This window comes from Lontra canadensis, unplaced genomic scaffold, assembly GCF_010015895.1.
Source record: "Lontra canadensis isolate GAN:19392208 unplaced genomic scaffold, GSC_riverotter_1.0 scaffold49, whole genome shotgun sequence".
Taxonomy (NCBI): domain Eukaryota; kingdom Metazoa; phylum Chordata; class Mammalia; order Carnivora; family Mustelidae; genus Lontra; species Lontra canadensis.
This window is the reverse complement of record NW_022631043.1, coordinates 11,065,501-11,081,016: the sequence shown is the minus strand read 5'-3', so window position 1 is coordinate 11,081,016 and position 15,516 is coordinate 11,065,501. Positions and strand designations below refer to the sequence as shown.

Sequence of the window (15,516 nt, the reverse complement as noted above, 5' to 3'; positions counted from 1 at the left end):
TCTTACAACCTGTTTTCAGTGACTATGACCAAAGAGCCAAAGGATTTTTTTTTCATCTAAAATAAACTTAGCAGCATAATACAGTAAAAGTTATAATTATAGGTTTCGCAAGGATGGAAGCTTTCAAAATGGTGGCAGGTATTTAAAGAACACTCTCATGTTAAAAGATGCCGGTCTTGCTAACTCTAATTACAAAGGAAGGTAAATAATGTCAAAATACATCTTGGGAGTTTTCGATGCAATAAAAAAGTAAGCATTAACAGCTAAACAGCAACTGACATCTGGATGGATTGATGATACAGCTTTTCTCTTTCCCTTTTTTTTTTCTTCTGTTAATTAAAAGTTAGTTGTACCAATAGAAAGTAACGCCAGATTTTTAATCCCTAACAACTTCTCAACCTTTCCCCTTATTCGCATTAAATCTGAGGTCTAAAGAAAACCCACAGCAACTGGGTCTGTGTGTCACAGAGGGAGGCAGAAAGCAAACAAGTCACCTTCTAAAGTGGTGGGGCATCCAAGCAAATCAAACATTCTTGATTCAGGAGAACATGAGGCAGTTGGTTGCATAAAGTTAGCTGGATGAGTTTGTCTGTAGATTGAGCAGTAATCTTCAATACTGTTGGCCATTTGTTGCTTGCTCTGCAGAGACCATCTCTCCCTCAGCAAAGTGAGAGGGTCTTTCTCTGGTGATTGGTGGGGCTGGGATCTCCAGGCAATGGAGAACTGTCCTCCTCACCCCCACTGTGGGAATATCAGCAAACCCAGGACTGTGTAATGTTTTAATGAGAAAGGAAGGAAGGACAGTGAGCACGACTAAGGTGAACCTAAACTCTTGAGTTGAGTGACCTTCAAACTCAATGGTCTGAAATGATTCTTGATGGATAAACTATATATGTGTGTGTGTGTGTGTGTGTGTGTGTGTGTGATCATAAGACATGCAAAGAATAAGGAAGCATTTGGAAAATGTAAAAAAAAAAACTAGAAGAAATGTGGCTCCTTGATGATATTATTTCTTTGATTTTATAGTCTGCTTTGGACAATGTACCATGTTAGGATGTAGAGCAATTGGCGCCATCACACACTGCTGATATGGGAATGTACAATGGTACAGTCATTTTAGAAGAAAGTCTTGCAGGTATTCAAATAGTGAAATAGGGAGTTACCATATGACCCAGGAATTCCACTCCTAGGTAAGCACCCTCCAAAAATGAAAGCATTAAGTCCACACAAAAATTTATTCATGCATGTTCATAAGAGCATTATTCATAATAGCCAAAAGGTGCAAAAATATAAAGGCTTGTCAAGTGAAATGTGGGTTAGCAAGGTGTTCTCTACCTACCCAAGGGAATATCAGTCAGCAATAAAAGAGAAACGAAGGATCCCTGCTAAAACATGCATGAACCTTGACAACATACCACATACAAAATGTTACATGTTACAGTATTCCATTTTTATGAAATGTTCAACACTAGCAAATCCATAGGAATAGGAAGGAAATTAGTGTTTCCTGGGCCTTAGGGATTAGGAAACATCAGGATTATCTGCTGTGAGTAAGGTACTTTTGGGGGGTGGTGATTATAAGCTCTAAAATTAATCATGGTGATATTGTACAATTCTGTGAATATACTAAAAACATGGAATTTTACATGTTAAAGTGTGAGTTGTATTGCATGTGAACTTTATCTCAGAAAAGCTGTTACAATAATTAAAAAAATAAAAATGTAACATTATAAGCCCCTTTTAAAAAATGTTGCAAGATGCATCATTTAAATTGCTCTCTCCAGTTCTGCAGAGGAGGTCTGCCACAATCTCAACTCCCTCAGCATAAAATGGTGTTTATTTGGATTGTTTGCTCTAATTTTCTCTTCTAAGTAATACCAACAAGAACATCTTCATACCTAAAGCCTTAAAAAGACTCTATTATCTATCTACCTATCTATCATCTATCTATCATCTGTCATCTACCTACCTATCCAATCTTCCACCCATCCATCAAACACATCTTTTATCTTTATCATCTACTATCTATGTATCTATCTATCTATCATCTATCCATCTCATCTATCTATCATCTATGTATCCCTTCCCTAGGGTGGATTCCTAGGTCAAAGGGGACAAATCAACCGTGTAAGACCAACTGGATAGAACTAGGGTCTCTGTCCTCCTCCTTAATTCTCTTTTTTTCCCCTCTTCTTTTCTTCCTCCCATCACTCTTCCTTTTATTCCTTTCTTTTTTCTTACTTTACAAACTTATTGAAACAATCTCTTCCTAGTAATTCTGGAGCTTTGATTGCTAAGACTAGTCTAAGAGGTAAATATAAAAGTCATGAGAAGAATTTCTCTTTTTTTGTATCAGCACCCAAGAACTTGCACATACAAATGATTCAAAGAGACTTAGGGCTGGATCTAGCAAAGTCTTTGCTCATAGTCTGCAGAGTCCATTGCATTTCCTTTCCAGGTGTCTCCTTTTCTTTAGCTGTTTAGTTCCCATGTGGTTTTAGGATCTACTAAGTTATGGTCTTGTCTTCAGGCCTTGTAGTTCTTGCTCACTTGCAGCCAGTCCAATTCATTTGTTCAGCTGATGCCGTGGGGCACCTGCTATGTACAAGATACTGCGCTCAGCCCCAGAGCTCAGTAGGGAGTGAGGCAGAGCTGGTTCCCACTACGGACATCTCGTGTCTTTCTGGACTCCTGTGATGGGCACAGCCTGCTCCATGTTCGGGAGCCTCGCTCCGACCCCGGCTGTGCTTGCTGCAGCAGCGGGTGACAGAGAAGTATAGGATGTGCGCCTAGCCTTGTTGGGGGTAATGTCTTATTTCAAGGAAATAGGACATCAAACTTGGAAAAACACTTGGGAACAATACTAAAGTACAGCCAGAGACACTAGCCATTGAGTGGACACTATTATATATAGAAGCTTTGCTTCAATTTCCTCACTTAAACCTCCCAAAGACCCTCAAGCCATTTTGCAGACGAGAAGACTGAGGCTCTGATAGCTGCGGCATAGTGTATTCACGGGAGCTCTCTCTAGCTCTACAGGAGGATGCTTCATTCTTTATTTATTCTGAAGTCTTTTTTAAAAGTTGATTTTATGTATATATTCCTGGGGCTACTGGGTGGCTCAGTCAGTTAAGCATCCAACTTTTGATTACAGCGCGGGTCTTGATCTCCTGTCCTGGGATTGATCCCTCCAGTCAGGCTTTCCCTTCAGCAGGGAGTCTGTTTCTCCAGCTCCCTCTGTCCCTCCCCCCTGCTCTCTCACTCTCTCTCCCTCTAAAATAAATACATCTGTAAAAAAAAATAGTCCTGATATCATGAAACTTATTTTCTAAGAAGACCATAAACAGATGAATCAATGCATAATTTCACAAGGGAAAATGAAGCAAAAGAGGCTAGAGAGCAAGGGGATAGGGAGTGAGGACTCTGATTCGGTGACACTGTGCGGAAGCATCTGGAAATGCTGCTGGTGAAGTGGTGTGTGCAAGACATTCTCAGATCCCGAGATTCATGAATGAATAAAATTATGGAAAGAACTGATGGGCAGACCTAGGGCTTGTAACATTTATTTTAGCAATTAGAAAATATGTCACAACATTAAAAAAAAAAAACTGCTATATCTCATCATCACAAATTCAAAAAGGACACCTTGACACTAAGTCTTGTCACTGACTGGTGAGTGTTTGATTGTGGACTGGCATTTGAAAGCCATGAGTTTTGCCCAAAGGTGTTCTGTGTTCAGCTAGGTAGATGCGTGGCACCAGGCTTTTTTATTGGTGGAAAAACTGGGACTTTAAGAAGTGTAGTAAATTTCCAAAGACATATAGCTAATAAATGGGAGAACACAGTTCAAACCCAATTTAAGCCCCAACCAATTCGCTTCAACAAAGGAGGGATTTGAGTTTAGGTTTTGCTGAGTGCAGGGAGGGGAAAAACATACATTTCAGCATTATGTTGGCTTTGTAGCTTCTCGTACATTGGGGATACAATATCTGTTTCTTTTGCATTATTCTGTAAGTGGATATCTCCTGTTTAGTGGATATGTCTCTATGCCCTGTCCCTCTAGTTCCAGTGATAGTACCCTTATTGTACTCTGGGGACTACCTCATCCCACTGACTACAGTTTTGGTGGGGCTACACTCATAGTGCCCTCTCTCCCCTGGCCAAGGATCCTGCAGGTGATGTGAGTGAGGCCAGAGTCTTGGCATGGAATTTGATTCTTGGGCAGAGTAACACAAATGCTGAAAACAGATGCATCTCAGTTCCAGAACCTTCCCCGAAGAAAAGGCTGTTTGTTAATCCTTCCTTCCTGGACTCAAAGGAATTGCTTTGATGCCTGCCTGCTCCTTTTTAGTTCTTTGGGATTTTTTTCCCCCCTTACATTCATCTTCAATCCTTCCAATAAGTTCCTTCTTTCCTTCCTTCCTTCCTTCCTTCCTTCCTTCCTTCCTTCCTTCCATTCTTCCTGCCTGCCTGCCTGCCTTCCTCCCTTCCTTTCTTTCATGAGCCAGAATCATTCTCCATTGCTTGCCATGGGGTGGCAGAGCCTGGAGATTACAACCTAGGTTTTATATTAGATGAACCTCTGTTCTTATCCCACATTTACTATTTACTAAGTATGTGACATTGGACAAGTCACTTAATCTCTCTAAGTATGTTTTCTTACCTATGAAGTGGGAATAATAGGGTGTTGAAAAAGTGCGCCACTGCATGTAATTTGCTTAGCAGAGAGCCTGGACTCAATCATGCAATTTGCTTAGCAGAGTGGTCTTTCTTATCAACTCCTTAATAAATATTAGCTGCTCTGATCTGTCTTGGCAAACCAGAGAGAAGTATGTTCTCCCCACTTCAAACCAGGACAAGATAGTTTGCACAACACTAAATATAGATAGATTTTGGGGGGGGGGGGCGGATCGCAGGAATGGAATTTTCAAAATTGAAGCCAAAGATAAACTGAAAACATACCAAAGCAGAAGAATCTGGACAATTTATTGGACCAGAGATTTTCGGCTTCAGAGCATAAAGAACTCACAAAATCGTAGGGTTCATTATCTTGATTTTGAGTATTTGAAAGATTTTTTTTTATTCCTATTTTACAGTTGAAGTAATTGTTGACCTTTCATTCCACAAATATTTACTGCATGCCTACTGTGAGTCTGTCATGGGTCCAGATCTTGGGATAAGGAGGGGGAAGATACGACTGGGGTATCCAGTATGGGTACTCCTGGTTAAGGGTGAGTGTTTTCCATCTGATGATTCAGTGACACAGGCTTTTTTACATCTTGTGGAATCACCATCCTCAAGGGCCTCAGAATCCTCTGTCTCTAGTCAGATAATGGGAGAAGGGAGACTGAAGAACATACAGCTGCTTCTTAACCTAAGATGGTTAAGGTTGCCCGAAAGCCTGGAGGTGACACTCATGGCTTGCCCTCCCAGTTGATTATTGGGATCACATGGCCTCACCGGGATGCAGAGGCACTGAGAAATGCACAGCCCCTTCCAGCAACAGCTCTGTTGTACAGAAGGGAGCAGAAACCTGACGTCCAGTGTCCGCTCCTCTGAAGATGAGGCTCTCTAGGCTTTGGTTCTCTATTATTCAAAGGATGGCTTTGCTTGTTCTGTGGTTCTAAAATCTCTGAAAATTGAAGAGGTGAGAGATCTTTACTCGACTCACAAATCCATCAGCTTAGACATGGGCATGCGTGTGCATGTGCACGCACACAGACAGAGTTGAAAACACAGAGAATTCTGAATCATCATATTATATTACTTTGGTCATTCTTTGTAACCTTCAGCTAGAACATGTCTACATACCTAGTTCAATATCACATACACCGAACCTTGAAAAGAGAATATTGCATATTTACATAGATTTGTGTATGTTGGAAGGTGTGTGAAGTTGGTCATACCTAAGGAAATTTTGGCCTTATTGATCTGAAGGGAAGGGCAAAATGTTCAGATGCAGTCATTAAAATTGTAACATTTAATTATGAGGTTAATTTTTTTCCCTCTTCTTCTCATTTTCTCTCTCTCCTCTTGTTTCTCCTCCTCTTCTCCTTTTTCATTTTCTTTGGTAGCTGAAGAGAGACCTACATCAACTGACTTCATGAAGATCGGCTCACACTACGTAAATCAGGAAATGTGGATTTCAAGTGTGGGTCTTGGAGTATGCAAATCAGACAGGGCTTCGTATAATGTCAAGTATTTAGCAAGGAAACTAAAGGGAAATTAAATCTTACTTTCAAAATGTTACTTCCAACATTTCCCTGCATTTGTCCTTTTGTGCACTGGAACTGAACATTTGTTTTTACTAGTGTTTTGTTTTTTTTTTTCTGTGCTATGTGGACTTGACCTCTGTATCCTGCCAATATTTTCAACCACAGTTTGTATAAACATTGCATTGTCCCATGTGCCAGTCCAAATCAAACTTGAACACAAAATTGTGATGGTGAGTAGTTATTTTCTTTTATGACAACTGGTTCATGCAGTCATTGACCCAAAGGTTGAAGATAGAGGTGACAATACAGCCTCTGGGTCCCTATATCTCCATCCCCACCTCTACCTCTCTATCTCTACTTATATATCTATATCTGTATCTATTTCTATACCTTTGGCTAGGATTGCTTTAAATAATATATAATAAAATAATGCACCATAAATTGGTAAAAATCTTTGAAACCAACTTTCTTTTCCTTTCGTGGCCATGTTACTATGTACAAGTATGCTGTAGATGTTAAGCAATTAAACAGCAATGCCTCTATCCTTCAGTGGTGGAGACCGATATGCAAAACATAGGTACCAAAAGTTAAGTGACATCGAAGATCACATTCCTCGGGCGTCACAAAGCCAGGATTTAAAAATCTGTGTTATTAATGACTATTCTGTATTGACATTTGTGTTGAGATAGAAATGAGGAGGAGTACACTATTAACAAGGCAGAAGGATAACGAGTGTAAGTACCCTGGAGGGGTACTGCTCTGTCAGTATCACAGAACATATACATCTGATCCTGGAAGGGCTTCTGAATCCACTGCATCCATTAATAGATAGGGTGAGTGAGGTGTGTCAAGTGGCAGGTCACCGACGTTGACACTAGAATTCAGATCTCCTTTTCTCCAAGGCAGTGTATGCTCCATTATTCCAGAATCAACTCATGACACCAGAGGGAAGAGGCTCTTCCAAGCTCTAGGTTTTATTTGCTAGGTCTTTGCCTTCTTCTCAATAAATCATCAATTTGGCAGTGCCTTAAACTTTCTTTGTCCCTGCTCAGGTCTTGTTTTACTCCCTGAGATGGAATCATTTGCTCATTCTGTTTTCACTGAGTACCTGTACACCTCATATCCTGAGCATGGGGCAGAAGATGGGTTTCTAGCATGTGGGTAACAGAGCTGGCTGTGTTGCTTACTAGATATCTGGTTATGGAAGAATCATCTAGTTTTTTTTTTCTTTTGTTTTTCTCATCTCTAAAATGGGGTTGAGACAATTTATCTCATAGGGCTTTTGTAATAATAAAATGAGTTCTGTGTGGAAAGAAATTTATCCTTATTTGAGGAAATTATAATCTAAAGGAGGAAACTGATATTACAGATATTTACAAAACTAACTAACAAGTGTTGTGTAAGAGAGAGCCCAGGGTCCTGGGAGACTGTACAAGATAGCCGTTTTCCCCAGGCTGGAGGGTGTGGGACCTCCAGGAGTCCAGGAGGATGTCTCATCTGGACCAAATCCTGGGGGGAGCATCCTGGGCCCAGAGGGAAGGCCTGCAGACAGGAAGAGCACAACACTTTCTAGGCACAAGCAGTCCCATGCGCTGCTCCTTTAGAAGCAGAGTGATAGATGGGGAAAGGGAAAGGAGTTGGATGAGCCAGGAGAAACACACAGAGGCAGATCACATGGGGCCCGTGCGTCACGCTAAGAAGTTCAGACTTGTTCTTCAAGCCAAGTCAAATTGTTTGCAAAATCACTCACAGCCACTGTTCTATGATGGGAGCATGGGAAAGAGAACTGAGATTCAGTGAATGCTGGCTATGCCCTGTGTGCTTTATCTAAACTCTCTAACTTAATCCTCATGACAACCCTCCATAGGAAGCATTATTACAGATGCATACATTGAGGCTCAGAAAGACCAGCTTCCAGGAGGTTCCATAACTGGTGACAGAGCTGTGATCTGTATTATTCCGTCAGACTGTGAAACTTTCTTCTGCCATGCATAATGCAGTAATTCCCCTCCCCCCAAAAAACATATAAAAGCTGAATGAAGAGAACTGAAAAAAACCCAAACTTTGCATGTACTATGGAGGAGTCATATTCCATGGCATCCAAAAGCATTACTAAAATTTTTGATTATGCAATGATTTTTTAAAACATTAAAATTGGTTTGAACATTAAATGCAAATAGTTTTACTCTTATGTAATTTCCTGCCTCAAACCCTGATTTTTTTTTTCCCCAGCTTATTTAAAGTGACATTTGGGAAGGAGAAGAGTTTTATTTTAAAATGTAGGAAAATGACTGGCTAGTGGTGATTTTGCAAGAGACAGAGTATGAAACTCAGTGTGAGGCTGCAGGGGTGGTTTCATAGGATTTTATAAGATTTCTTTAACTATTTGTGAGGTGAAACTTGAGTCCGGGACTATTTCTCCTCTTGACAAGGGAGCACAAAACATGCTCACCCTTACGAACTGCTCTCTGGTTCCAAGCACTTACCTGCCTTTGGAATTCTGGAAGGGTTTTTGGTGCCAATTTTCATAATTTCCATACTTTTCAAAGATCTCTCCGTATCTTTCAATAAGGCTCATCTTTCAATACAGTCTTAGATGATCTATTTCCTGAGATTCCTATATGGTATTTAATTTGGTACCTGTTCTTCATGACTGAGCAGCTTGAATCCATCAAGGATTGCAACAGAACCAGAGATTGCCTGCTATGAGCACACCGAGTGGTTTTTATCTGTGTCTCAGTTGTTTAAATGCTGGTGTGAGGGCTTTCATTTTTCCATTTCTCACTTGTTTTTATAAAATGTTAGGGAAAATTGTAGCAAAACATTGAAATCATTGCACAAACATGGTTGTAAAAGCAAGTGACATGGCTTACAATGTCTGAATTCCAAAGATGAGGTTGGTTTAAAGATATCCATGTGAAAAGCAAATATGTGAAGATCAAGACTTGCTTTAATGAATTAATTCAACAAATGTATTATCTTAGAGAACCTTCTCTAGAAGAAGATTCACACACAAGGATGTGTATAAATGATCGGAAAAACCTTCAGGAGATTGAGAAAGTGGGACAGGAAATGAAAGGAAGCTGGTCACTAGTATCTTCCATCTACCATGGGCACAATGAAGAAAATAAGCAAGAAGGGTCTCATGGAGGGAAACTCTGCTCACTTCTGCAGGTAAGCACTGTAGACAGTGTCGATCATATCTCAGAGCTGTCCTCATCAGGGGAAGGGAGCTGAAGTGTTTATACCCACCATCCCACTCCTTGGTCATTGGTTAAGACTCTACAAATTCCCACTCTTCAGTTCCCTGTATTTTGGTGCAGGCAACTCCAGCCGGGCTTCAGTAGCCTGGAGGCAGCCCTCCACAAAGAGAAGCAAGTACTGGCTGCTGGCAGTATGGACACTTAAGGCAGAAATATGCACAAAAATGGTAATGGGATCCAAAGGAATGTGGACAGGACTCTTCCTGGCACCCTCCTAGAACACAATGGAGAAGAGGACACACATTACCTCCCTCACAGAGCTTACATCTGGGTGGCAGGGAAACAGGCAATAATAAACTGATGATAGATCGTTATCCATGCAATGAAGAAAATAGGCAGGGGGCTGATATAGACAAAAAATTAGAAATCTACTGTATATAGATAAAGGGTCCTCTCTGGAGATGGCTTTGAAGCTGAGAGCTGGATGAGGAAAAGGAGTCAACTATTTGACTTTTGAGGTATAGGGCACACGTCTCTTAGGTAGGAATGACAGTGGCATGCTCCACAAACTGAGAGAAGACCAGAGAGGCTGGAACCCAAGCCTGGAGGGGGAGGGGGTGTTTCTGTTATCTGTTGCTGCCCAAAAAATCCACCCCCAATCTCAGTGTCTCATAGGTAAGTCTTACAGCTGTAGTCATTCTGGTGGCTGGGTTGGGGCTGGCTGGTCATAGATGATTTTATTCTGGCAGCTGCTCCTGGGTCTTGGCTGAGCCACATTTCTAATAGGCTCATTTGTCCTTCTTCACTGGGAGGCAATATTTGAGAGAGTGAGGGCAGGAAGCTCCAAGGTCCCTTGAGGCTTTTTTTCAGGAGGTACACAAAATCACTTCCACCAAGTTCTACTGCTCAAAGGAAGACACAACACAGATTCAAGGGGTCAGGAGAATGTCTTCGTCTCTTGATGGGAGACACTAAAACGGATTGGTGGCCATTTTTTAATCTACCAAAGGAAAAGGCTATGATTCGAGATGTGCGAGGAATAGGATTAAGCACGTCATTGTCGGCCACATTAAAGTTTTTGGATTTGGGGATCTGAGTGTCCAGTAGCCAGTATTCATTGTCATCCTTGATCGAGATCTGAACCAAGACAGAAACAAGGTGAAGGTGTAAGATGTATGGACATCAAGCTGTCCCTTTATCTTTCAGAATGTGGTTCATGTTTGTGGACAAGTGGAATATTTCATAGAGCACCAAAAAAGAAAGCAGAATCACCCATCCAGTCACAGTCACAGAATTACCCAACTGAAGTCTCTTCGATTACTAGATGCACAGTCTTGAGGAAATAGTTTGACTTTCTTGATTTACTGAGAATTAAATGAAACCGTGCCTGCCAAGTGTTTAGTCTAGCCCATGGCAGGAAATGAGTGCTCAATAAAGTTTGCAATTGTTATTAATAAAGACAAGTAGCTCTAGGTGCCTGATTTGCATAAAGTTCATAGAGGATATCATACCCACTGGTCCTTCATTCCTTAGCCCCATCTGAAAAGACCTTATTCACCCTTTATCAAAACTTTATCCTTCCCTTTACTCCAACCTTTTTGGCATCTCCTCACATAGCTCCTTCACCATAAGAATGAAAGGAACTGTGGCCAAAAAGAAATTTGCAGATCTTGACAAGTAGACCTTTAGGTTTTATCTTAGTGAAGTTGCAGTTGAATTTTAATAACAATAACCAATAAATCCCTCTTATTCCATTGTGAAGATAAAATTGATGAGAAGTGGTGCTTGGTGTCATCTGGTGAGACCATTTCTAAGGAGATGGACAATGAAATGTTTTCTTTTTAGAAGATTCCATTAAAACACACATATGTATATGAGGGCAGGCTCTTACACTAACACATCCAAACAACTAATTGTTTCTGTCTTTAACACTTCGCACAGAATTGCAGACAACTGACAAATTCCATAATTTATTGACTGTCACTGCTCATACAGAAAAGATGGTCATTATCTCTGATGTATTTATGGTCCTGCTTAATACTGAGTATTAAAAATGTTATTGGGGATTTAAATCTAGGCAAGTGACTTCCATCAGCACTGAGAGATCCACAATTTGCTGGCTTCCCTTCTAGAAGGAGCTTGCCAGATATGGAAATATTATTACATGGTTGAATGAAAAGGAAACTGAATCACAGAAATAACCTCCATCCCTAAAGAGCAATGACCTATGAAACAGCAAAAGGGAATAAGGAAATGAAGTTTCTCAATTAAAAAAGAGAAGGAGGAAGAAAGCCCACAAAGAGATGTAGATGGTAGATCTAGGCACCAGGAGACTGGAAGTCCATCAGGAAACTGTAACACTCTTGGAGTTCAGCTTCCCGTGGATACCTGCTATGGATACCTCTTGCCTCTAACTGCTTCCTGTGAGAATAAGAGCTTATTTTAGAATATCCTTTTATACCAAACATAATACTTTTATGTTATTTGATTTGATTTTCACAGTCTCATGAGTTTGGCCTTATTTCTAGCTCCAGCTTACATCTGAGGACACTGAGGCTCTGAATACCTAAGTGACTTGTCTCTGCTATTCTACTAACGGACACAGCTAGGAATTACGCTCAGAGCATACAACTCAGGACTTGGTGTGCTCTGACATCAATGTCAGGTATGTCTCTGACATCAATCACTCCCCTCCAACCATGGCTCATATGATCCTTGTTGGAAAAAGTATGGTCTATACCTTCACTGGTATTCTCTAAAGAATATTTCACCTTCTGAGCTCATGGATGGAACTCTATGTGTCGATTAATGGAAAGTTTTGTTACCTGGGTATAAAAGGATACCCCTTTCTTGCTTTCCCACTCTTAGCTCCCCAGTGTTTGGTACCCATATCTTAATCTTAGAAAATTTCTTCTTAAAAGAATGCAAGGTCACAATTCACATCCAGGTAGTGGGGTGCAGAGCTCATGCACTCACCATTCTGCTCATGCTCTGTGTCCTTGTTCAGTTATTAAAACTCTCTGAGTCCCACTGTTCATCATCTTTCATTGGGCCTACTTTGCTTACCTCAGATAGCTGGTGTGAGGTTGAAATCCAATTATAATCTAGCCCCTTAGTAAAGTTCCCAGAATTTAGTGGGCACTGGTTGCATGGTAGCTACTCTTATTATTGTTGGACTGGTAGGAAAAAATGCTCATTCATACCATTTGATATACCACCATCCTTAAGTTTTGCTACCAACGTGCCATAGAATCTTATACCAGTATATCCGTTGGATTGCAGTTTCCCCAGTATCTGCCTTTGCTCATAGGTTTGCTTTGAAAGCCATAAGACAAAACAAAACAGGTATCAGAGTGGTTTGCAAGCAGCTATTTATCATGTGTGTATAAGATATTAATGTTTCTATTGTAATGATCACTACTCAGTGTCACCCATGACCTACAGATTTGTTTTCAGGCAGTACTCCCATACCAATGGGGATCTCATAGCATCTTAGAATGTCAGAGCAATAAAACAAATTACAGATCATCCTCCACAAAGATGGAAAACTGCCATAGATTTAGATTCAGCCTGATATTTTTTTAACCACCCAGAGGTGGGTTGTTTTTCTTTTTAATTCAGTTGTCAGCATTTAAAAGTCAAGTTTTTTTTTTTTTTTTTTTTTACATCATAATACAAATTTTTGGCATCTTTTACCAAAAAAAGGGCCTATGTTCTGAATAAATTGTGCAGGGCAAATATCAGCTGGAGCTGACAAGAGGGTGTGTTCTCTACAAGGTATACATGTCCCACAGTACCTCATATCCTGGACTCCCTCCCCATTTCCTGACATCCAGTGACTTCTAGGGACAGGTAGCCCTGGAGGCACTTGAACTGACAACAGGCCTCGGCTTCTTCTCCTCCATCAAGTTTGACCTCTCATCTATAGGGGAAGACATGGAGGCCCTCAGGCCCCTCTGCCTTTTACTTTTCATATTCTTGTTGATGACATTGCTTTTTGTTAGTTTTTCTGGGCCAAATCCTTCTTCCCAACCACACAAGAGAGACCAGGTCTTCTATTTCAGTTGAGCTTAGTTTATTCTACTTCGTTTAATTTTATCTTAAAAAAAAAAAAAAAAGATTTATTTATTTATTTTTAGAGAGAGAGCCAGGAAGGGGGTTAGGGAGTCCCAAGCAGAATGCTGAGCGTATAGCCTGACACAAGGCTTGATCCCCAGACCCTGAGATCATGACCTGAGCCAAAACCAAGAGTCAGATGTTTAACCAACTGTCCCACCCAGGCACCCCAAATTTTATCTTACTTTATTCTTAATCTAAAAAAAATGCTGGGACGCCTTGGTGGCTCAGTTGGTTAAGCAGCTGCCTTCGGCTCAGGTCATGATCCCAGCGTCCTGGGATCGAGTCCTGCATCGGGTTCCTTGCTCTGCAGGGAGCCTGCTTCTCCCTCTGCCTCTGCCTGCCATTCTGTCTGCCTGTGCTCGCTCTCTCTCCCTCTCTCTCTGACAAATAAATAAAATCTTAAAAAATAAATAAATACATAAATAAATGCAAACAGTCTATCTTTACATTTGCCTTAACCTATCTTCTAGGAAAATGCTTTTAACCTGGCTTGAAAACAGGCTATTAGCAAGTCTATATAAAAATAATATTAGCACAAAGGACAATTGGTTCTTTAAATTGCTGTAATTGGTCACTATCAGAGTACTCAGTTCTTCATTAACTTACTTGATCTGCAAAAGACCTGTGAGATCAGGTGAAAAGAAATTAATAATAAGAGGGTCCTTGAACTCCAAAGCTTCATGCCAATGTTCTACATTGTATCCCAGTTTGTAAGAGTAGGAAATTAATGAGGAAAACAAAACAGATGAGCCAAATATAAAGCATGAGTTGGGACCAGAAAGAGTCTCCTGTTTTTGTCCAGAGCCCTGGAAATACAGACAGAGCCAGGAAGAGCCTTGGGAGGCTGATTGCAAATTCTTCACTTCACATAAGCAGAAACTAAAGCCCAGAGGAGAGAAAGTTACTGCCTCAGCTTTTTGTTCAGGTTAAAAAAAAAAATAGGCTTATAACATGGGATTTCTAGAACTTCACCAAGAGTCCTTTCCTGATTCTCAAACTGATTTCTGAAAAGCACGGTGAAATTTCACTATAAGAAAATGTAAGAGAATAAAAGGAGCTAAAACTAGTAAGTTTTCAAAAGGCTAAGGCCATCAGTCTGTCTCAATGCATTTTCATGATGCATTGATTAATGCACAGAGATTTTTCTCTGTTGCTGAAATCTGATTTTTTTTTAAAGTGAATCAATAAGCATTTGTATATTCTGACTTTCCACCTTCCTATGTCCTTCCTTTGTGCCCTGAATGTCTCACTTTCTCTTTATTCGGGTATTTGCTCAACTCTCCTACCTCATTTCATCTCTATAGTAAGAGGTGATGGAAAGCATAGAGACCTCAAGCCAGAGGGTGTTGGACTTAAATATCTCACTGGTTTCTTATTGATGTGGTAAACTGGACAAATCATTAAGCTTTGACACCGCTCTTAGTAATGGCCATCCCCATCTTTGGTTACGGGTTGATGTATATTCACTGACCCACTCTCCAGGCACTGATTGTGAATCTGTTTAGTTTCAGTGTTTGTATTAAGTGACTTCCTGAGCAGGTCACCTCCAAGGTCTAAGGGAGAAAGATACAACTAGAATTGTTTTCCAATTACTGGCTGTACAAAAGATTTTTTTTTTTTTTAATGCCAGTGAGACTTGTTCATTCACTCATTCCTTGAATACCTCTAATATGGCAGGCTGTATTCTGGGTAAAGGAGACACAGTTGTAAACAGGATAGCACATCTCTTGAAGGTTACATTCTGGACAGGGAAGACAGACCACAAACAAGTAAGCTAGGAAGGTACCAGATCACAATGAGCATTATGCAAATATAAGGGAGTGTGTCTTCCTTATGTGCTCCTACTGGGTTTTGTACATTTTTTCCAGTTTTCCCGAGGGTCCTGTAATTGTCTGTCTGTGTATTTATCTCCTTCATTAGAATCAGAGTTTAGGAAGAGATGAGACCTTGTCATTTTACATCTAAATTCCCAATTCTTA

At 40.5% G+C, this 15,516-nt stretch overlaps 1 protein-coding gene across 1 annotated transcript in view; it reads right to left on the bottom strand.

Moving 5' to 3' along the window:
- Nucleotides 1–8,793, bottom strand: part of LOC116876987 (general transcription factor 3C polypeptide 6-like) — a 35,967-nt gene extending 27,174 nt beyond the window's left edge. The window contains exon 1 of the mRNA XM_032873444.1: nt 8,702–8,793. Within this exon, the coding sequence (XP_032729335.1) occupies nt 8,702–8,793 (92 nt within the window). The remainder of the gene's footprint in view (nt 1–8,701) is intronic.
- Between the last annotated feature and the right edge of the window lie 6,723 nt (nt 8,794–15,516).